This window comes from Passer montanus, unplaced genomic scaffold (assembly GCF_014805655.1).
Source record: "Passer montanus isolate IOZ18808 unplaced genomic scaffold, ASM1480565v1 scaffold15, whole genome shotgun sequence".
Lineage (NCBI taxonomy): Eukaryota > Metazoa > Chordata > Aves > Passeriformes > Passeridae > Passer > Passer montanus.
This window is the reverse complement of record NW_024362051.1, coordinates 7,311,950-7,335,035: the sequence shown is the minus strand read 5'-3', so window position 1 is coordinate 7,335,035 and position 23,086 is coordinate 7,311,950. Positions and strand designations below refer to the sequence as shown.

Here is a 23,086-nt window from a genome sequence, read left to right as displayed (position 1 = left end):
AGGACAGGTCTCCACAAGACACAAAGGGGATATGTCCCATGTTGGGATGAGATGAGAGGTTTCACCACGAGGTGTGGGCTCTGTTGCAGAGGTATTTCTGAGCTGTGGTTGTCTGTGGATTATGGGCACCTGCTGCAAACCCCACTGTAGATGTGCTGGGATCCTGGTGTACCTGTCACTGTAGGAGGCTGGATTTGGAGCTGGCACTCAGGAGTTGGCTGACCTGGGTTAGATGTCATTGCTGGAAACATGACCTGGACCTCAGTGGTTAATGTCGAGTAGAGATGCTTCAGAGACATTTTTCTCTTTTCCCCTGGAGGCTGTAAAATCACTCCATGAAGTTGGTGTCATGTTCTGAAGCAGCTCCCAACTGCCTTGGGTGTGTTTGGAAATGTCACCCTGGGGCTCAGAGAGCCCCTAAAATTTCTCAGATGGATTTATGGCCTGTGTGGTGAAGGAGGGGCTCGGCGTAAGGCCTCACTTGGTCCAAGTGCCCACCCACGTTCTCAGAACTGGCTTTAAGAGGTGATCCAGCAGCACAGGGACCTGGGTTTTCACTTCTCAGCCAGGGCTGTGGGTGCCTTTGGGGCTGGCAGCTCGGGAATGCTGGAGGAGGTGCTCAGGCTCCAAAGGCTCTGTGCTGCCAGGCACTGTGGAACTCACCTCCTGCTGCAGGAGATGCTCTGGGACAGGCTCTGTCTGGACTTGCAGGGCAGGTACCAGCTCTCAAGGTAACACTTGTCCTTTGCCTTCACCTACCAAGAAAATTGTGCTGGGTTTGGGGGGCATATTTTGTCCTGATCTGCATTTTTCCAGGTTTTGCTTCAGTTTTTGATTTATTTATGACTTTTTACAGAACGGTGAGAAAAAGGCTCAAAAATAATTTGAGAGAGAAAAGCCTGGCACAACCATGCACAAGTAGACTTAAAAACAGGTGCCTGACTTTGTAAATAGCTCCCTTTATGTCTCCAGACATTCAAAGTTGTGAATAAGAGGCAAAACTTCTTAATACCATCTGTCTAGATTACTTTTTATTTCTGAATTTAATCTATCTTATTCCTCAAGTTTCAGTGGTAGGTTTGTTTAGCTGATTTTGAAAGATGTGTCAATGCAACTCACTGCATCAATGGGAAGATAAATAACTAGGACTGTCCCCAGTGCCCTCTTCCTTGTAAATGGTCATGTCCATGGGAGTGGAATGAGGATAGAGTGTGTCAGTGAGCACCAAAACACTATCATTAGCAGTGATGGATTAAAAGAGAATAGTCCTTGGGGTGGCTTTGGAGGGACTGTCTGTGATGGCAGTGAGGTGATGGCAATTGGGGATTAGCTACTGATCTGTTCATGTCTGCACTGCTTCCCTTTCTGTAATGAACACCTGCCAGCAGTGTGGACAAAACCAGAGATTATTACACATGGGAGTGTGCCTGGTGGGAGATGCTGGAGGGTGATTTTGGAAAGCTTGGGTTTGTCTTCATCACTGAATGCTCCTTGTTGTAAGCAGCATTAGGGAGGATGCTGTGCAGCCTCACCTGCTCAGGATGAGGAATAAATGTGCACAAATGTACTGACAGAATGCATGGAAGTGTATTTACAGGGAGAAATCACTAACTGGTCCCCTCTGCTCTCGGGAGAATAGAGAGAGTTGAAGCAGGATGCTGCTGGGGTTGGGACAGCTGTGCCCTGATATTTGTGCCTGTGCTTCTCTCTCCCAATCAAATACATTGCTGCACCCCTGGAAAGGACTGGATTTATAAGCCTGACTTGCTCCCTGAGCTGGCACTGGGCCAGCTGCTCTGGATTTATGAACTCAGCTGGGTGATCTTGCTCGTACTGACAGATGAGATGTTCAGACAAATGATGGGGCTGAGGAATCCTTGCACATCTGGGCCAGCTGATGCACAGTGCCTGTGGCAGCAGCGCCAGCTTTGCTCTCCAGAGGGGGAAAATGAGCTTCAGCTGGTGGGAGAGCTGCTCTGTCTGCATGGCCCACTGGCACATGCCTGCCCATGGCCAGGGCTGATGGAGATGGCTCCAGCATCTCCTGCATCTGGAGCTGCTGGGGGCCAAACACTGGCGTGGCTGAAGCAGCTCTGCAGCTCAGTGCAGACACAGCTCAGTGCTCCCTTCTTTTCTGCAAAATTATAACTGCTGGCCAAGCTCACACTGCAGATAAAAACTCAGCACTGGAAGGATCCTGCAGAGATTTCTGTGACAGTCAACAGACATCTATGGATACTTTTATTTTATTATTTGCTGACTTTGGAGTGTTATGTTGAAATGACTACATCGAGGACTCTAAAGCTGGAATTTACCAGTGTTCAAGGGTTCTGTGCTCCAATATTCCATTGCTAGATGGGGTCAGACCCAACAGCCTGTTAGCCCAGTGCCTTGCAACCTGATGCTCTGGGAACTCTGGAGCAGGAATGTGTTACTCCATCACACTTAACCCCTCTCCTGGAGCCTGGATGTTTCCTGAACCAGGGATGGTGTCTCTCATACCCCTCAGGGCCGTTCACCTCTCATGGGCCCATCTGTAACAGGAGCCATTTAAAATTAAACGTGTGATGGCTGGATTTAGTGGGATGTGGTGTGTTTGGCCCTGGAGCAAATGCAAATTGTTATTTTCCATTAAAACAGATAGGGCTGGGCTTGGAACATGCTTATTTGGATGATGCCCACCAGTCTGAGAAACCTGAGAAAAAAAATTCGGTTCCTGTTTTTCTCTATGGGGTTTTATGAAAATCCCACTTTATGCTCTTTTGTACTTTATGCACATAATGAGCCACAGAACTGTGTCCCTTCTGTTTACCACAAACCCCTTTGCTCTCAGTAGAGTCTTTTTGGTGGTTTCTGTAGTATTTAGAGGACCTGGCCACGTGCAAGGGTTCTGTGTCCTCATTAATTTTATTTTCTCAGTATTTCAGTGCTGTTCTTCCCAAAAGTAGCTGCGTTTAACTGTGTTGAGCTTAAAGCCCCTCTCTACATCTTGAAAAAAATTCTTGGTAGGGGCTTATGTTCTGGGATTGGTTATTTTTTTCTATCTGACTTTATTTTTTCCCTCTCCTGTTGTCTCGATGGTGTTAAAACATCTGTACTGGGAGGCTGGGCAGGGGGTGGCCTTGCCAGTGCACTATTCCCCCAAAACCGAGGTTTGGGGTTATCTTTTATTGGTGTGCAAGGTTTAAGTGTTCTTTGGCAATTTGGAAAATAGGTTTGTTCCCCATAAACCTCCAGAAACCCTCATGGAGGCTTTGCTGTGTGTTCCCACAGGGCTTCTTGTGGCTTCACTCCACCCTCTTGATTCCCCTGTGGATGGGTGGATGGGGGAAAGGGGGATGCACGTGGTGTCCTGAGAAAGGAAATGTCTTCCTGCTTCTCCCCAGACAGATGAGTGGAAAGGCTAAAACACAATAGCAATGACTACTGATACAGCCTAAATACATTGTTTTTGCATCATATAAATCTGGGAGATTTATCTGCAATTTGCAGGCTGGGAATACATCAGTATTCATTTGAGCCTCTGAAAACAAATACAGTATTTGGTCTCAGGGAAATGCTGGGGTATATAATCCCCTATGGAGTTTACTGGAATAATACTCATTATTCTGCAGTGGGGGAATCCTTTCCCCAGCTGCTTTGAATGTCCTATTGTGCAGTAAACTAGCGAAAAAATACTTGTTTCCCTCAGTCTGTGTCCTGTTACAAAGATCCAGTGTACCCAGAACCTTAAACCCCCGTGTTGGCTACCTAGACTATTACTTTCCAATGTATCAACTAGTTATTAAAAATAAATGTTATATATTGCTACAGCCTCTAAAACTCACTCTTCTGCTGTGCTTTCATCTTAAACTGCTGCTCTTTCTTCTTCTACCTCCCACTTTCCCTGGATATAGATGGTTTTTCCCCACCTCAGTCATGGATTTCTGGCTAATGATCAGCTTGTCTTTAGCCGGCGAGTGCTCAAGGTAGACTCCAAATCTGCTGCCACTGGTTTGCTGTGATTGAGCTGCTTTTGCTTTCTCTTTCTGGCTGACTGTTGCTATTTTAAATTGCCACAACCATGGCTGTGTTTAGAGATGCTTGTTGGAAATTTTAATTGAAATCCCATTGGAATTTAGGGGGCAGGCATTGTCAGAGTAAATTGGGAATCAAGCAGCAAAGTCCTGTAAATTTGATATAAACAGTGTTGGTATTGTAAAATAAAATGCATTAAAACTAGAGTAATCTAAATCCTTGAACTCTAAATGGGACATTGTAATTAGGAAAAATTCAGTGGGAGACTCAACTTGACATAATTGCTTGCAGTGTTCAGCATTTACAATTGGGTTTTTTTAAAAAGGATGCAAGTGATTTAGGAGCCCAGATCTTGTTGAAAGGCCATGGGACTTGTGCTGCTAAGTCACTTAAGGACTTCTGAAAAATCCCACACTTGTCCCTGATTTGAGGGTGGACTGCATATTAAACCCAGCCCTCGGTGGTGACTCTCCCAGATGTTGCCACAAGATTTACGAGGCCGCCTTTCCCATTGTGCAGCCGATGGATGGGCCAGGCCCCGGGGCTGGGCTGGGCTGGGCTGGCTGCTGGGGGGCCAGGAGCTGATTCCCAGCCTGGAATCAGCCCCACGGGGTGCTCCCCTTGGGAATGGCACCCAGCAGACCTGCAGGGACACAGCAACACCCAAAATCCGCAGGGTGCGAGCGGCTCGGGAGGTCCCTCTGTGAATGTGGCTGTCTAGGATGACATTAAGCACTGCCACTTTTTTTTTGTGGTTTTCTGGCGTGGTGCACGGAGCCATGGCAGTGTGTGCATGCTCCCTGCCAGCATGGTGTGAGCCTGGGCTGCTCTGGGTGCTGTTGGCTTGGTGGATTCCATGCAGACAATCACTGGGTAAGGGCTTAAGCAGATTAAATCTCGTTGTCGAGCACAATCCTGGTTGAGGAACCAGACCCAAATGGCAAAAATTGGCAAGCTCACTTTCATCTTTCCCAGCTGCTGCTGGGAAAGCTGAAAGCTGAACAGTTGGAAGATGCAGTTAAATTTCCCTGGACCAGCAAGGCCAGGGTGCTGTGAGCCCAGGGATGCAGTGCATGTGTCGTGGACACCCTGAGAGCACCCCTTGCCAACACTGCTTCATCTCACCATGTCTGTGTGAACTTCTTCCAGGGTGATCAAGGTCGAGATGGAGCCACGGGCCCCCCTGGTCCACCAGGACCCCCAGGTGCCCGGGGGCCTCCTGGTGACACGGGAAAGGATGGCCCCAGAGGACCTCCAGGCTCCCCTGTAAGGACGGGAGATGCGCAGCGGGCGCCAGCAGCTCCCACCCCCCGAGGGACAGCGGGGTGAAGGGTGTCCCCTTCCCCAGGGCTGCCACCACAGCCACTGAGTCCCCAGCCTGAGGCTCAGCTGGGCTCCAGAGGCTGCTCACAGAGCCAAGCCTCGGGGTGTGGGGCAAGGGAGCAGGAGGGCACCTTCCCTCTCACGGTTTGGAGCACAGAGCTGGACCTGGGGTGTGTTTGCAGGGCTGGTTCTGACTGACACAGCCAGGAGATCTCTTCCCCAGTTCATACCCTTTGGATCACCTGTTGCAAAGCTGAAGACCACTGGCAATTTATTTAGTAAAAAATAGGCTAAAGCATAGCACAGTGGAACATTCTAATTATTGCTGAGCATTTTGGAGAATGAGAGGTGATAGTTTCAATGTTGGTCTTTTTGGTTTTTGCAGGGTTTCAAAGGCGAGCCAGGAGAGGATGGAGTCATGGTCAGTATTACCCAGAAGGATCTCTCTGTGTGTCCCTCGCCCCCACTGTACATCACCCTTCAGCTCACTGCAGCAAGGGGGTTTGCGTCATGGCTCATGGAGGACAAAAAACTCCTCATGGAATTATAGGTGCCCTAAAATGGATGTTTGTCCATGGCTACCTGTGCCCTGCGGAGAAAAGAGGCCAGGTTCTGTGTCCCCTGGGCTCTTCTGGAGGGACGTGGTGCTCCTGTATCCTGACTGCTGCCCCTCTGAAGTCACCTGGCATTGTGACTCCAAATTGCTAAGGTTTATGTTGGATAAACAGGTGTTTACTGTACATAAAATACATGAACCATAAAAGGATATTTACTGGGAGCACAGAGAACAAATACAGCTCTGTTTGTAAGGGAAGATGAGAAGTTGACATCTGTGTCATGTTTTTTCTTGGAATTAAAATACTCTTAGAAATGTTTTTATCCTGTTTTACTCTGTTGTCAAACAATTATATCTATCACTCTTATATTCAACAGGGTGCCAGAGGACCTCCAGGACCAAAGGTGGGTAATAATCTGCCTAATTTTAACATGAATTCTTGAAATAATGCTGCATAAGAGGGATGGGGATGAAAATAAGCATTTTGCAGTGGACTTGAACCCATTGATGTATATCAGACATAAAATTCCAAGGCATTGACTGGGTGTAAATATTTGAATGTGTCACTTCCTCAATATCCACTGCCCATGCTCAAAACTGGAAATGGGGCTGGAGGGACCTGCAGGGGGCTGCAATCTGCTGTGTTGTGGGAATGTGCTTTCTTGCATTTGGGGGGATAAATATGATCAGCACAAGCTAAGTATTTTAATTTTACAATTAATTTTGATTATAATAATTTGCCTTATTTTCTGTCATGTCCCTAAATTTCTTTCTCTTCTGTTGATATTGCTGTTGAAGGGTGAGCCTGGTGTCCAGGGGAAAAAGGTAAAATGGTGATTTTTTTAAAAAATTCATTTATTATTTTATTTATTTATTTATTTTCCCTTTGCTTTGCTCTGTGCTTGGCTAGGGAAACCATTGCCAGAGGCTGGTGTAGAAGCTGTGTCGTGGCTGTCCACACCAACCATTCCCTGTGTTCCCTCAGTTTCCCTCCCACACCACCCTGGGCTGGGCATAGCTGTGCCTGCAGCCTGGCTTTCATTTCCACAAGTGAGCCAGAGGCTGCAGGCACATCTGCCCAACAGACAAAGAATAAAACAGCAAATGCCAAGCAAAGCAGTAGGTCTGGAGCCCTTTCTCTCCAATAGTTCAATGAACCAAGAGGTGCCTGGAGGATGTTCTCTGCCCAGGGAATGGCTCTGGAGTTCCTGGGATGGCCATCACCAAGCAGCACTGCAGTCCCATGGGAAATGTCCTCTTGAGGGCCAGGAATGCTGCTGGGGTGTGGAAGTGAAGATTGTGAGAGATTCACATGCCCAAGCTCTCCACGACAGTGGTGCCATTGAGAAGTGGATAAATCACTGCCTTTAAGAGAAGTCAAAGCACTGACAGGGCCCAGCCTTTCCCTTTTACTCTTTGGCCCAATAGAGGAGTGGCCATGGGCATTTTTTCAGGCCAGAATTTGGCTTTAACATTTCATAACTGGCTGGTAAAACTAAACTCGTCAGCATCCATGAAGTGGTTTTACTCCAGGAGAACAACAAAGCACAAGCAAAACCAAAAACCTCCTCCTGGCAGAGGGTGTTGGTGGCTTGTGATGAAGTCCGTGAAGCAGCTACAGGAGGTCTTTGGGGCCCAAAATGCCTTAAGGAATTTAATGTTTAGTTCCTGTTGAAGGTGGGAGAAGACCTTTACCAGGGCCTGCTGTAAGCAAATTCTGGAAGATGCCCATCCACCTTCCCAGGATCAGGGGAGGCAGGGCTGGGTGGGAGCAGGGGATGACACTGGAGCCTCCTGTGCTCCTTGCTGCAGCTCTGTCCTGGTTGCCTGCAAACCTGAGAGAGTTTTGGGTCTGTGCAACAGCCAGTGAGATAAACTGATGTGTTGGAACCTACTAAGTGTGTACCAGGCCTGTGTATTTAACTTTTTGTATTTTGTTCCATCAGGGTGATGATGGGATCCCTGGGGAACCAGGACCTGTGGGCCCTAAGGTACGTCCTGCTCTGTCCCTCTAATCCATGTGTTGGGCTGCATCTTTTGCCCTCTGGTTTTTGCACCATATCACAGCTGGGGCAGGAACATTTCTCTTCTGGTGTGGAAAAAGATCAAAAAACTGTGAGGGTGGTGAGGCCCTGGCACAGAGTGCCCAGAGCATCTGTGGCTGCCCCATCCCTGGAAGTGTCCAAAGCCAGGTGTAATAGGGCTTGGAACAATCTGGAACAGTGGAAGGTGTCCCTGGACATGGCAGGGGTTTGGTACTGGATGATCTTCAAGACCCCTTCCAACACAAAACATTGTGAATTTATTATTCTGTGCTGTGGTTTTGGGGTCAGCTTCATGGCTGAACACACCACCCACAGCCAAACTGCTGAATCTGAAAGCTTCACTTTTGTCTTGAAAACTCCCCGTTTGCACCTGGGCAAGGTGAAATGTTTCACAGCTGAAAGCAGAGCTCTGCTCCCTCATGTATGTAAAATGAAGATAAATTAAAATGATAACATGAAGAAATCTTTTCTCCATCCTCTCTGTACAGCATTTATCTAAAGGGCTTTGTTTTCAGGGAGAAAAAGGAAGCGTGGGTCCCAAGGGAGAGAACGGCACAGATGGCTTCCCAGGAATAAAGGTAAGGAAAAGCTGGAACTCTGGGCACAGCCCTGCTGAGGCAGAGGATTCCAGCTGAGGAGGTGTTTTGGACCTTTGCCTTCTAAAAGCCTCATAATGTGCCAAAACTGACACAAAAGGAGTGATATTAAGAGTGTTTTAGCTTTTCCTGGTGATTTGATGAAAGCCTGGTTCAAGCAGAGATCAGTATAAGAGCTTGTAAGTCATCCACTTGCACATTTTCCACTGAATTGCCTTTTTCCTCAAAAACTGTGGAATTCTGATCACATTTTGATCCCATGTTATTGATGGCTGTGGAATTGCTTCAGAGCCCCAAGCACTTGTGAGCTGCCCTGTTCTCCTGACCTCCAAAGCTGCTGAGAGATAAAATTAGTCTGGGTTTGTTGGGTGGTGCTGAGGAGCCCCAGACACCATCCATGGGCTGCTATTTACCCCTCAGCTGCTTTGTGTTTAGTAGGATCTGGATGCACTAATATTTTCTATATCAGAGAGTCATGATCCCTTATTGGGCAAGACAGTGTGTGTAAGGAAGAAACTGGGCTCTGGTGAACTTTAATAAACTCCTCCTAGAACCATTGAATTTAGGTTTTTTCTATACATTTTTCCCATTTTTTTACTTTTTGGACAGCTTTAATTTGGTCAGCAAGGGGATCAACATGGGTGTGACAAATGGGACATCTTTTGAATCCTGAACAGAATTTCAGGTCATTACTGTAAGAGTGCTATGACTTCTTAAAACCCTCCAATTAAAAAAAAAAAAGATGAAAAGGAGGGTAGGGGAAAAAATAAAAAAAAGAGGAAGAAAAAAGGAACAATTTGGCACAGAACTTTTCCTCAAACTCCCCCTTGAAAATGGTTTAAACATCTCAGCTGAAACTTTCCACATGCAAAACTCAGCCTGAAGCAAAGGGAGCCATGTGGAACCAGCACAAAGAGATGGAGCTCAGCACACAGGGCAGGGAGAGAGCTGGAGAGCAGCGCAGCCCATACAGGGAGCTCAGCCCCGGGCTGGCCACTCCTCTCCCCCTGCAACGAGACCTCCTCTTACTCCTCTTGTTGTTACACCAACGTTGTTTTTTGCTAAACATTTTTCCTCTCAGGTCAAATCTATTTTCTGCTAGGAGAAGCAGTCCCTTGTTGGTGTCATAATTTTTCTTAAGCTAAAGCATATCTTTAGGGTGGGTACGGTGTTTTTAAGATAAATATTTTATATTTTCCTTGGTCTCATTGAAAAAATGTGATTTTTGATTTTCAGGGTGAACCTGGTGAGAAGGGAGGAATTGGCTCCATTGGACCCCGGGTATGGATGTTCAGGATTTAATTTTGGAGCTGTGTATTTGTCTCAACCTTAGCTGCTCCCCACCACCTCCTTCTGCTTAGTATGTGGATCAATTGCTTCAGGATGTGTTCAGTGTCAGAAAATAGAGATGGTGCATATTTAAACAAATGCTTGCACAGGTATTGAATGCTGGCATGGGAAATCAGTCAAGTCCAATTTTCTTATACTCATGACCATTCTGTGACCCTTTTTTCTGCAAGAGGGAAGCTGGGAATAGGGGTGATCAAGTGAGGATTTTTATGCTCTTCTCCATTACACAAACTGATGGCCTTTTGAGGTTTTTCAGTTCCAGCTGTCAGACTAAGGACTGGTTAAATCCATGCTGTTTGTAAGGTGATAACCCCCAAACGCTGCGTGTCAGGTCTTTGCTTTCATAGCAGCCACCTCTCCGCGCTGTAGGATTAAACAGGATTCATCCCTGCCTGCAGGGTCCCCCTGGGCTGAAAGGGGAGCAGGGAGACACCGTCGTGATCGACTACGACGGCCGAATCCTGGACGCGCTCAAGGTAAGCCCTGCGCCAGGGCTCGTGGGACAGGACTGAAATCTGCCAACATCTGCCGTGGTGGCAACGTGTCCACCCTTGTCCTTGTCTCCTCCTGAGGTTGCTGTCTTGGCACAGAGCTGGTTGGGAGGGAAGAAAGAGCTGGTTGCATTGGGGGGCTGAGGATATTTAGGGTGTAGCAGCAAAAGCAGTGGTGGAGCTTGATGGCAGCAGTTGGGGTGTGGGAGGAAGGGGAACAACACCTGAGCCTTTGCCTGCCCATCTGAACAGTGCCCTGACCTTTTCATTAGGATGAAATAAGCTGAATAGAATAACTACTTAATTACAGGCATATTTGAGAACCATCCTAATTGTTTTATAACAGGCTGCAGGGATACACAAAGTGCTGGTAATTTCCGTTTGCCAGATGTGTGCGTGGCATGCAGCTTTAGGAGTGGAGTGCAGTGGTTGGAGAGGCTCCATCAAATGTCTGGAGGCTTCACCTGCTGGACCCAGACCCTGTCCCTTGTTCTGCATGCAGAAACTGCTGAGGGGCACTGAACCTCACTAACTTTGCTGTTTTCCTGCTTACTCGCTGTTTGCAGTGTTTGTGCACTGACCTGTCTCTAGGACAAGGCTCTGGAAAGGCTTCCAGTGTGACTAAGTGTAACAGCATTTGAGTGTGCAGCCATGGAGAAAGGTGCTCCAGGATATGATACTGGTTTGGCTTCCATCTGAGCAAGACCACAAATTTTGCTGCTTGAAATAATTTGCAAGTTGGAAAATATTTGTTCATCTCAAGGTGGTTTGTGGTCTTTGCATCCAGCAGTGCCCAGGGAAAATAACTTCTTTACGTGTGCAAGGTTTTCCTGTTGTTAGTGCTCACACAAACTCCTTTTTTCCCCTCTTTAATTGCACCTCCCTGGCTGGCTGACAGTTTTCAGCACGATGCTGCTTCCCAGGCTGGCTGGCTGGAGCGGGCATGATACAAAAGGAGACCATCAGATTGGGGTCCCACCTCCAGATAAAGGCATTTTGCCTCTTAGCCCATGTCTTTGCAGCTGTACACCTGACTGGCTCCCACTGTGTTGTGTTCTGCATGAACAACCCCGTGGCAGAGGAACCTCGGGCACTCTGTGGCAGCTGAGCTCATCTCAGTGCTCGGACAATCCACTCACCTGAGTGTCTCTGGCAGATCGTGGCTGGGAGTGCTCATCCCCACAGCACGAGCACAGCCAAGTCCATGCCAGTCATGATCAAACCTGTTTTGTTTGTGTTTCAGGGTCCACCAGGTCCCCCAGGGCCACCGGGCCCCCAAGGCACTCCAGGTCCCAAGGTGAGCCTGGCCTCTGCCAAGCTACGGCAAGATGACCAAGCTGTGGTCAGTAGTAGCTCTCCATGAAGAGTCTCCCAAGCCAAAATAAGGCAGTCGAAGCTGCCTGAAGAGGAGTTTGAGGCTGTGTGTGCTATTTAGCCCTTTCTCTGACTGAAAAAACAGTGGCTTTCACACAAAAGCCAAAATGTTGTTGACCTGTCTCTGGCCTTCTTCCAGAGGATGCTGTCCCAGAAACGAGTCCAGTCCCAGTTCCACACCTGACAGTCAAAATCCCAGCTCCTCTGAGACTGCCCCGTTTGTCTGTGGCAGGAGGCAGAAGTGGGAGAAGCAGTTGTGAGAGGGGCTGGCAGTCCTGTGGCTGTGCTGAGCCACCCTCATTCCCACCCTTCCTATGTGCTGTTTGCTGTCCCAGCGCTGTCCCAGGACCTGGTGTCCTCCTGCTTCACAAGCAAGAGTCTGTAACCTGCAGCCAGCTGTTTCTTAAAAAGAATAATGTAATTTGTAGAAAAGTATCTCTTGAAATAATAGGATGGGACAGGATTTCAGTGCCTTTTGAGGCCTCTGTGCCAATATCCAGATCAGCTGGAGATGCTGGTGGGTCACTGACGCCTCCTTGGTCCTAAGCCTGGCAGTGGCAAACCCATAACCACAACAGTTGTGTGTGAATAAGTAATTTCCTTGCACAATGCTTTCCAAGGATGAAGCCTTAATTTAATTTACCATGGGCTCCCCTTTCTTTGTCTCCCTCCAGGGAGAGCTGGGCTTGCCAGGTCCACCTGGAATGGATGGTGAAAAGGTGAGTGAGGCACGGCCGGATCGAGCGAGGCCTTGCCAGGAGCCAAATGAAAAGGAAGTTTCCTGTGTGTCTGAAAAACAAATCCAGCATGCCAGGAGTGAGCTCTGCTGTGTAGGGGCAGCTGTGTCTCCCTGAATTGATGGTCCTTTGCCTGCAGCCCATGCTCTGCTCTGAGCGTGCTGATGCTGCTCGTGGCCGTGTCTGCCGAGCTGAAGGGGCTCCTTTCACAAGCAGCTCATCAGATGCTGTCTCAAATCTTTTTGTAAACCTTCCCAACCCCAAATGGCTGCAATCCCTCCTGCAGCCCAGCCAAATTCTGCTGCACCCTCAAAATTGGCATCTGTGAGGATGAATGTTAAAACATGTTCTCATGAGCTCGCGATGCGGAGGGAACAGCAGAAAGGCAGAAGTGGCTGCTGTGGGGGGTTGTTTTCAGAGTTTTCTCCTAAACATGCTGTATTCTCTCAACTTGCAGGGTCCCAAAGGAGCAAAGGGTGACCAGGGCAGCGTGGGGACCATGGGGCAGAAAGGAGAGACAGGAGAAGTGGGCTCAGCAGGTCCCCCGGTACGTCTCTCTGGCTGTCCCTGTCCCTCTGCTCTCGGTTCTCTGATGCACTGATTGCTGCAAATGCTCAGAATGGGGCTGGGTTGGCTGATTTAAGCACAGACCTCTCCACACCACCTTCCTGTGGAGCTGGTGGATGTGGGAGCTTTGAATTTCCATTTCCAGTCAGCTTATTCAGAATGTATCAAGAGAGAAAAAGGAGAAAATATTTCTTCAAGGTGCCCTGGAGATGACCATGAGCATGGCTTGAGCCAAGGCTGGTGTTTAGAGGGAGACAAACCTATTTTTCTCTCATTTTTGCTTTCCTGGAAGATGCACCACATCAGTGTCACATTTTTATCTTTCAGGGAGCAGAAGGGCCAAAAGGAGACAAAGGAGACAAAGGAGACACGGGGTCACCATGTCTGCAGAATAATCATGTAAGATCTTGGCAACATAAAGTCTCTTTCATGGCACAGGATCAGGCAAGGTTGGGGGTGCAGGACACACCTTCCAGTCCCATATCTATCAGCAAAACCCAACTGTTTTCTACATTCTGTCTAAATGGGGTTTATTCCTTAGGGAAGAGCAGTTCACACTCTTAGCACTACAAAATTATTTCGATTTTTTATTGGTTGTTGAAATATTGGATGCTGCTGTGGTAATTAATTGGGCATTAAATAATGATTCTGGGCTTTGTGAGGTTTCCACTCCTGACAGCCTTGTTAATGTGCTGTTTAATTCCCTTCTGCAGATCATACCTGAGCCTGGACCCCCTGGATTACCTGGCCCTATGGTAGGACTCTGAAGTGATTCATGCAGATTTATTATTGTATGTGATAAAGGACAAGGGTGGTTTGTTCTGTTTAGTCATTGTGGGCTGTCTTGAATCTGGGAAAAAAAATCAGGGAAGTGCTACAGTCTGATCTGTCTTTGGAGAAATTAAAGCACCTAATTTAGGAGAGTACATCAGAGTTTATGGCTCATTTTGCAAAAATCCAAGTTTTTTCTTGGGAGAAAAGATAAAATCTTGTGGGATGGAAAATCTGCTCCCCATCATGACAGTGTCTGTATTCCCCTAAATTCACCCAAGTCATGAAGTTTTCTGCCATCAGCTGCACTGGGAGAGCATGCAGGTGGTGGTGAACACACAGAGCATTTTTGATGGAGACATCAAAGGGGTTTGGTGCCTACAGTGCTCCAAGAGGAGCTGTCGGGGACATTGGGAAGGCTGGGATCCCTCTGCTGGGCCCAAGATTCACCTTGAGAGACCATGCTTCAAAAGCAGGTGGCATTCACATCCCAGCCCTGCCCAGGTGTGGAGGGCTCTGTTGGCACAATGCCACCCCCAGAGCATCCTGTCATTTCTTCAGCAAAGATTCTGGGGGTTCTCACTCTCCAGAGCTTGTGTTGCAGAGCTTTATTGTCCCATGTTACACAGAATGCTCTTTTTCAGTTCCCCTGCCCTTTGATTTGATACTGGAGAACAAAATAAACTGCCACCTGTCTTGAAAATAAGTATTTGACCATTGTCAGCCTGTAATTTGAGCAAGAAATTGTTTGGGAAGGAAAGTTTACGGTATGTTTTTAAATTCTGGGTTTTTTTCAAATGCACCACTGTCTTTCCCACAGGGTCCTCCAGGAATCCAGGGGCCTAAAGTAAGTCAATAAATTAAATGTCACCCAGTTTCCCAGCTGCTAGTGCATTATTTACAGGCTCACAAAGGCCTGTCAGCTCTGGAGTCTGAGTTTTTTGTCACTGTTGTCACAACACATCCCTTGGTTACACTGTTCAGCAGTTGGCATTTTGGAAAACAAGCCATTTTTCCTTCCAAGCATTTACAATCCAAACCCCTCCTCCCACACAGAGTCCTGAGGGCTGGTGAGAGCCAGGGTTTCCAAACCAAAAGGCTTAAAACCTGTATTTGCAGCTACTTTCTTATATGATGTGGTAAAGAGCAAAACATCAGCAGCAGTGTGGGTGTGAGCACCCAGAGAAGGGGTGGGAGGTGGGGGGTGCCTGAGGGGCTGCCAGGGCTTCTTGGCTGATCCATTTCACTTCTGCAGGGTCTGGATGGTGCAAAGGGAGAGAAAGGTGACACTGGTGTGAAGGGGGACCAAGGTGACACCGGACCTGCTGTGAGTTGTGTTCCCAAATTTTTGGCTGTCGACAGAAACCTGTCTCTCAGGAAACAATCCCAATGCTTTGTTTCTTTTTAATTTAAGGGTCTCCCAGGTGCTCCAGGGCTCATTGGTTTACCTGGTACCAAAGGAGAAAAGGTAATCATGGGTGTGGGAGAGGGGCAGTTGGGGTGCAATCCTAAAATAGGGGCTGTAAAACCCTGCTGTGGGGAGTCCAGCCAGAGCTGCAGAGCTGGACCAGCACCACCCTGCTGGGTGGCAAAGGGGCAGCCTCCAGTCCCAGGGGCTCCTGGGTGAGCCCATGCCCTCACTACCACGTTAAACCAACTGGATCCAAGTTTGTCTGCAGCACCAGGCTCAACACAGCACATCTTAATTTTTATTTTTACATCTGCAGGGAAAGCCAGGAGAGCCAGGATTGGATGTGAGTATGGAAATCATTCATTATTCGTGGTAGAAACACAAGTAACACACACCTAACTTGAGATTGTTGGGAAAATATGTAGCTAACACTGCATAGACTGGTCCCCCTTAAACACAATGTCCATGGAGTGATGGCTGCAGAAAGGGCTGAATTTGGGCCCATTGCTGGGCTGCTTCCACGGCACAGTGGAGCTGCTCACCTAAAGGTGCTGCCAGGGCTTCCCTTTCCATATTTGTATTGGATTCAGTGACATGAAAATTTCTAATAGCTGTAATGTTGCTGGGGTGTGGTGAAGCACTCCATTTTTCCAAGAAATTGCTGACATACCAAGTCAACAGGAAGAAAATGTCATTCTTCACCGTGGCAGGACAGGCTGATGGCTGGAGTTGGCTCATGTTGAACTGAGCCATTCACACACTAAACTTACAAAATCTTTTTTCTTTTTTTCTTTTTTCCACCTAAAAATTGTGGTGACAGGGTTTCCCTGGTCTCAGAGGAGAGAAGGGAGAGAGAAGTGAAAGAGGCGAGAAGGTGAGTGGGTTATGGTTGTGTTGATGCTTGTGGGCCAGGACAGGCTGCTCTTTTTGGCAGGCAGTGCTGCTTGCCCTGGAGCCACTGCTGAAAGGCCTTCTCTGCAGCCCAAGGATTTGCAAATTCCCAGCTCAGGGCAGGACAGGCACTTATTCCCCTTGGAACCCTCCTGAAAGGGTTTTTGCAAGCCTGCCCTCACCCCAGCCCAGCCTGACCACTGTGGGGAAATGGAGCAGCCTGACAGCCACAGAATCACTGGTCTTGGTTTACAGACCTTGAAAATGGATCCAAGTCAAAGGTTTTGTTACACAAAGGGGCACCCAGGTGGAGCCAGGAGCCCAGCTGAGCACAGGGCAGTAGCTGGAAGCTGCTGCTCACACCTGCTGTCAGATACCAACCTGGGCTCCAGCAGAAACTGCTCATTTAGTCAATCTGCTATAAAATTATCTATTACAATATTTCCACCCAGCTTTAACTGAAGATTTTCACAGTGATTTCACTGCTCAGCTGAGGTCACACTAGTGCAAGTGTCCTTACTCTGGGTGAGGACTGGGACTCTGCAAATGCTGTGAGATATGAATTTTATAAAGGTGTTTCTTCCCCTTGCTCCTGATATCTTCCTGTTGTGCTGACAGGGTGAACGAGGAATACCAGGGAGAAAAGGGGCCAAAGGACAGAAGGGGGAACCAGGCCCCCCTGGACTGGATCAGCCTTGTCCCGTGGTACGTCTTTCATTTCACTCACCCTAAGCATGGGGCTGAAAAGGAGACACAGCTTTGCAGCCAGGGAGGATTTGGGAGTTCTCTCTTTTGCAGTAAATCAGAGCAGATGGTTATTGTTTTCTCACTTTTCTTAATGGTTTATCTGCACTGCTGGAAGTTAACTGCTCACTGTAAGGGCCAGATGGGAGCAAGCCACAGCAGTAAAAATAAAACATCTTTGTGTAAAGACCTTCTTATTGTAGTCGGGAACAATGGACCTCAGTAGAGCTCTTCGGGAGATAGTGTGATGGTGCTGGCTTGGCTTCTGAGCGTGTTTGAAATCAGGGAGTAACTGGGTGCAGGGGATGGGAGCTGATCTGAAAACAAGGAGAGCTCCATCCCTTCATCCCTGCAAACCGAGCGAGGGATGAGCCAGGGGAAGCATGTTGGGGTTGACAGCATGACAGCTCTGCCAAGCATAAGTGATGCATGAGTGGACCTCCCCAGGCTGCCAGGAGTGCCTCTGGGAGAAGAGACCTCCCCTGGTTTCTCTGCCTGTGGCTCAGAGCTGTCCCTTCCCAGACACACCCCGGGCCACCGCCGCTTTCCAGGAAACCTCCTGGGTGTTTGAGCCTGGGGAAGCTGGATCTCCCAAGTCCACTTCCTGTACCTCTCATTCATTAGAGAGCCCACAAAAAAAAAAAAATCTAGAGTGGTTTGTAAGAAGTTATTTGGTCTGATAAAATTTATCTCCTTTTCACTACTGTTTCTCATATAATGACTAAAACTAGAGAGATTCTTTCCCTGAAGTGCTTTGAAACTGCAGGAGGAGAAGTATCAAATATGGAACTGAAACAGCTTAAATGTAGCTGTTTACTTAGTCCAGAAGCACCTAATTAAGAGCGCCAGCTACTTGCTCCATGACAATTCAAAAACCCATTTCTTCTCTGAACGTGTGACTTCTCCTCACTCTCTGAGCACAGCCATGGCAGCCAAGGCTGTTGTGTAGCTCCACTACACCAGCAATAAGCTCCTTTAGTCAATATGCTTTATTTTGCCTGGAGATTGAATGTGAACTGCAATTAATTTTTTCCTCTCTTGACATGTTGGGTGATTTACCCTTTATCTCTTTAACTGCACTTTTACAAATGTGAATCTCTGGTTTGTGTGCAGAGGATTTTCCCAGCTGACAGATTCTGCATGTCATGTGAACTCCCTACCATAAAACCACTCTGCTCTGTCATCAGAAACGGAGCTGTGAAGCTCTAGACCCATCCTCCTCCCACTGTGCTGAAACATGGGTGTCTGTCTGTGTAACTCCTGTGTCCTTTATCATTCTCAACAAGCAGTTATTTTTCCAAACAGGGAGATCATAGCATTGCAGGCAGCAAAAGGGACCCAGGTTTGCCAGGCCTGGATGGGGTGAGCCTGCCCTGCCCTTTGGTACAGTATCTGCTCTGCCTTGCATGGTTTGTGTGTGTTCCTGCTGTGACCAAGCCCTGTCCCCAGGAGCAAACCCCTCCAGGGAGGAAAAGGACACAGGGCAGCAGAGCTGGAACAAGATGTTTCACTCTGGCATTTGGGGAAGGATGCCAGAGTTGTGCCTCCTTCTTTCCAGTTAAAATTACTTTAGATAGGGAGTGTAAATCTTGGGAGATCATGCAGGGGATGCCAGTCCCTTTATGGTAACAGATGCTCAAAGTTAGTTATGGTTTCTCTCAGTGCCTATGGCCCAGTTTGGTTCCCCTCGTGCCTGTGCTGCTGCAGCCCTGAGTCCCATCCCCAGCTGGGATTTGAAAAGCTTTCCTCAAACAAACAGTCCTGCAGAGCAGGGCCACTGGCACTCTGGGCACCAGAAGGGTTTTGCTGTGTCAGCACAGAGCTCTGCTCAGGTTGAGTCCAGTGCTTATGCAGGAAGGTTCGTGCTCTGCTCCCCAAAAGGGCTCTGCACCACTAGCTAAGAGAGGTCATTGTTTTATTTTCATTTTTTTAACCACAGAAAATGCTGTGTGTTAGATGATTTGCAGTTGTCCTCAGAAAAACAAAAGGGCAGTAAGCTGTTTCTCTTTCAAAAAGTTAAATTACTTTCAGATGTGTCCAAGAAACCAATTCCTAACAGCAAGCCTGCTCTAACTTCTTACTTACTCCCCAGAGATGTTCTATTTCCCAAGCATCTCCCATCCTAACTACACAGAAAACACAGGACCCATCTCTGTTGAAGGCACTGTAAGCTGCAGTGGGTGATTCCTCCAATTAACTACAACATGACCATTTAGCAAAGCACTTGTGCATCTTCCTGGTTAGTTGCAGGTTGGTTGAAACGTTGACTTTGTTCTGCAGCCCAGGGTGCAGAGGAGGCTTGCTGGGCTTTGAGTCCAGGAGCAGCAGCATGAGCCCCACACACAGCCACAAAGAGTCATTTTGGAGTCACTCAAGTGAAACACGGTAGAAAGGTGTGGAGTTTTATGATGGCCAAAATAAGTATTCTGAGTGCACAAGAAGGAGAAGTGCTCAGGGCAGAGATAAACCCTGACCATCAGTGTCAGGGAGCACCTTAACAGTAGGTCAGCATGTTTTAGGTCAAACAACCACTTGTTCCCTGTACCCATCACCCCAGACAACTCTGGCAAATGTACATGTTCTACCCCCCTTTTTTTAATAGCTTTGGACCAAAATATTGACTGTGTCTGCAGAAAAAAATGTGTGTTTTCTAACTAAGGCTACAGGAAAGCATGACTGCTTACACTCTGAGTAGCTGGAGAGGGTTACCTTACTCACTGCATCTGTTTTATTGGGCATAGGCTATTTTACATATAAAATCAATACAGAATACAAAAAAATGTGATGACTAACATTTACAGTAAAAAATGTAAAATTGCATTTTGACCTGTATTTGCACTAGCAGTTCTCTCTGCTGCATCCACATCTTCCCAGCCCTAGTGAGTCTGGAGGTGGCTCTGAGGGAAGGGTCAGTGCCTGGGTGCTCTCTGTGGCTCTACATGCAGAAATTCATGTCATTGGAGATCCAGGAGCCTTAAACAAATCCAGCATCAGGAAAGGCAGCTGAAGTCAGCTATTTCTTCATGGGTGTCTTGAGAGAGCTGGTCATACATAGCTCGTTCCTCTTCTAAGGGCTCCTTCCTTTCCAGTGTTCTCCTGGAGAGAGAGCTCTTCTGGCTTTCTGATTTTTGTATGTTTCTTGTATCTCCAGTGGAACAAGACAAATATTTTCACTCCCTTTGCATAGTCCATAACTCATCCTATTCTCAGTTCAACAACTCAAGACTTCTTAAAGAAACTAAGTACTGCAGGATCAAATTTAACACAATTAGGATACCATCTAGGAAAAAAATACCTACATCACCTCCCCCAAACAGAAAAGCACATTTTAACAAAAAATACATTCCCACATCATGCTTTCCATATATATGTCTGATTGCAAAATGCACTACCTTATAAAGCAGATTATGAAGTTAATGAACTGTGATTTCAAATCTATTTGTACACGTCTTCTTTGTTTAAAGGAAAAAAAAGTGTAGATTTCCAATTTTTTTTTTTTAGTTTACCCTGAGGTGTATTTAATTTTGTGTTGTGCGTGACATATGGATTACATTGCCTGCATATTTATTTTTGTGCATATACAGTAAATGGGTTTTGCATGGTAATTAACAGTGCTGCTAAGCCTTTCATTGTGACAAATGAGCTTCAGGTGTTTGGGTCTGACACTTAAGTCTGACACTGTCAGAAAAACTGAATCTGTAAATTCAATTTTGCAGGGACCAGACGGACTGCCAGTAGCAGGATGTTGGCATAAGGTACAGTAACATTAATAACTGTATATCCTTGAACAGGTCCTGAGTAACTCTGCTCCCTGCATGGTCAATGTTTGCAGTGCTGAACATGCTTTAAGCAGCAGCTCACAGGCCTGGCAGACATGACATTATGCCTTGGGAGAGCAGGATTCCAGCAGCTTCAGGTCTTGTTCCCCCCAGCTCTAGACTGGTGCTGGGAACACCAAAAACTTCCTGAGCATGACACAAATCATTGTTAACACTGTCAGTAGAGTGCATTTTTACAGGCCTGCTCAGGCTTTTATCATGGCCAAGGAAGCTCAGGAACCACCCATGGAAAGGCTGCCCCAGGTGCTCGTGTGCCTTTCTCAGTCCAAACCCTCCCAGCTGAGAAGTTAACAATGGGTTGTCTCTTTGTTGCAGAGTTCCAAACATTTATTTTCTAACAAAGACTCTTCTGCCATTGTAATTGTAATTCACAACCACTGCACTGCCTCAGTGCTCTGATCAGCACCCTGGGTGCAGTGGTCAGGTAATTTGTAGCATCTCGTGCACCCAGAGCAGCCTGGGAGAATGAGGAGAGATGTGTCCTCCTGTAAAATGAGGATTTAAGCCAGACTTGCAGGAGAATCCTCATTCTCCAACAAGAGAATGACTCTGAAGCTGAGTGGAATTACAAACCATTGTACATGTAAACATGTACATGGACACAGCTGGAGTTAACAGCATGCCACTAACCGACTGCAAACCCTCAGTTAGAATGTGAGCACACCCTTGGTATATCCAAGGTTTTAATTCTGTGTAATTTGTTTGGATGCACCATTAAGATTAAAGAAATCTGAATGCCAATTCTTATAGTATTAACAGTAAGGTTAGTGAGTGTAATGAATGGAGCATTTCTCTGATCAAAATGTTTGTTTGTGTGTTCTTTTTCAGTGATCTCTAAGCATGAAGCACAATATGTAAATAATGTGATATATTTTGATCTTTTTAATTTTTGTATAAAAAAAGGAAAAAAACTTTTGACAGTAATATATTGACCTTTTTTTATACTGGATTCTGACATTTGTGGACTTGGAAAATAATGTAAAGCTCTCAAACCTCTACCATTGCATGGTAACACCAGGATTTGCTAAAGGTACTGATGGCAGTAGCTGAGGATGAACAGTGTTCCCTGCTCATGCTGCAGTGTGAACTAACAGTACTGAGCCAGCCTTGTGTGCCTTACTGCATGAAGGAGGGCAAAATCCCTGTCCTAATTCGGCTCTCAACTTCATATTTGCATTGTACATGCACATTAAAAGGGTGAAAAAACCTGGCTGAAAGCAAAGAAAAGAAGGATGCAGCCCTGACAATGAAAGAAGCGGCTGTCTGCTGTCTGGTCAAACAGGAGAAGGATTTGCAACCTGCAGAGGAAACAAAGCCAAGCTCCATCCATCACTACCTGCTGTGGGTGTGATGGAAACAGCAGTTCTGGGGCTAAACTGAACAACCTTGACTGCTTGTGGTGATTTCCTCTACAATCAAGAGAAACCTTTTCCCTCCAGAGGAAGCACCTCTGGGTCCTGTTCTGGGGTATGATCCTGAAGATGTGCCAGCACTTTGTTACTGTGGAACACAAATTCCCCAGGAAGCCTCTACTGCAGAATTTCAAACCAGAAAAACCTGGCAGTATTTCAGTGCAGGGAGCTGCAGGACAGGGAAGGCTCTGCTCAAGTCCCTTCTTAAACAACAGAGCACATAATGTTGCTCTTGGAGTTCCCAGAAATTGGGAGTTTGGAGTATTTAACTGACTTGGTTTGTGGGATTCATTTGCTTTTTATTTCTTCTTGGTTTACATGGTTTTAACTGTAAACTAACTCTGTGCTCTCCTCTTGTTGTCTTATTTTTCTTCACCTTTTCATTCTCTTTTATTAAATTATCTCTTCTCAGGCACATCCCATGCAGAGCAGGGTAGTGGATAAAAATCATTATTATTTTGATATCTGCATATGCCACTGTGGGATCAATTAAAATTGCAAACTATTCCACAGTTCAGCATTTTTAAGATGTTGAAAAAACAGCAATTGTGCAGCAGAGAGCCATAAAAAAATATTTCAAAGAGGAAGAAGATGGCTTACAGCCGAGTCTGTTCAGCTTACAATGAAGATCAAGAAGCAACCAGATTCCTTTACAGGGAGGAGATACTTTGTATTAACAAGTTTTAAAACTGCACAGAGAAAGATATACAAATACTCATCCAATGGGTAGAAGTTGAAGCCACACAAACTCAAAGAAGTAAGCTGTGGGTTTTTATTGGCAAAACTGGTTAATCCTAACCAGATCAGTGATAAATTGCTATCACCCTTATGCCCTTTTCATTTAACAGATCATGTCTGGAGAAAATACTTTGCTCAATGCAAGTTGCTGGGTTCTGAGTAGGAGTTTTAGGTGAAATCGGGAGCCCGACTGTAATATCAAACACAGCATTATGGCTCTTTGT

The 23,086-nt window shown here is 46.7% G+C and overlaps 1 protein-coding gene across 1 annotated transcript in view; it reads left to right on the top strand.

Moving 5' to 3' along the window:
* COL23A1 (collagen type XXIII alpha 1 chain) overlaps positions 1-22,723 on the top strand; it is a 49,943-nt gene extending 27,220 nt beyond the window's left edge. Inside the window, exons 6-27 of the mRNA XM_039701255.1 lie at positions 3,897-3,968; positions 5,167-5,283; positions 5,726-5,761; positions 6,274-6,300; positions 6,695-6,721; positions 7,843-7,887; positions 8,457-8,519; positions 9,774-9,818; positions 10,286-10,363; positions 10,725-10,748; positions 11,622-11,675; positions 12,427-12,471; positions 12,947-13,036; positions 13,384-13,455; positions 13,770-13,811; positions 14,648-14,674; positions 15,083-15,154; positions 15,242-15,295; positions 15,555-15,581; positions 16,059-16,112; positions 16,748-16,834; positions 18,179-22,723. Of these exons, the coding sequence (XP_039557189.1) occupies positions 3,897-3,968; positions 5,167-5,283; positions 5,726-5,761; positions 6,274-6,300; positions 6,695-6,721; positions 7,843-7,887; positions 8,457-8,519; positions 9,774-9,818; positions 10,286-10,363; positions 10,725-10,748; positions 11,622-11,675; positions 12,427-12,471; positions 12,947-13,036; positions 13,384-13,455; positions 13,770-13,811; positions 14,648-14,674; positions 15,083-15,154; positions 15,242-15,295; positions 15,555-15,581; positions 16,059-16,112; positions 16,748-16,834; positions 18,179-18,502 (1,482 nt within the window). The 3' untranslated portion in view covers positions 18,503-22,723. The remainder of the gene's footprint in view (positions 1-3,896; positions 3,969-5,166; positions 5,284-5,725; positions 5,762-6,273; positions 6,301-6,694; positions 6,722-7,842; positions 7,888-8,456; positions 8,520-9,773; positions 9,819-10,285; positions 10,364-10,724; positions 10,749-11,621; positions 11,676-12,426; positions 12,472-12,946; positions 13,037-13,383; positions 13,456-13,769; positions 13,812-14,647; positions 14,675-15,082; positions 15,155-15,241; positions 15,296-15,554; positions 15,582-16,058; positions 16,113-16,747; positions 16,835-18,178) is intronic.
* Positions 22,724-23,086: the final 363 nt, after the last annotated feature.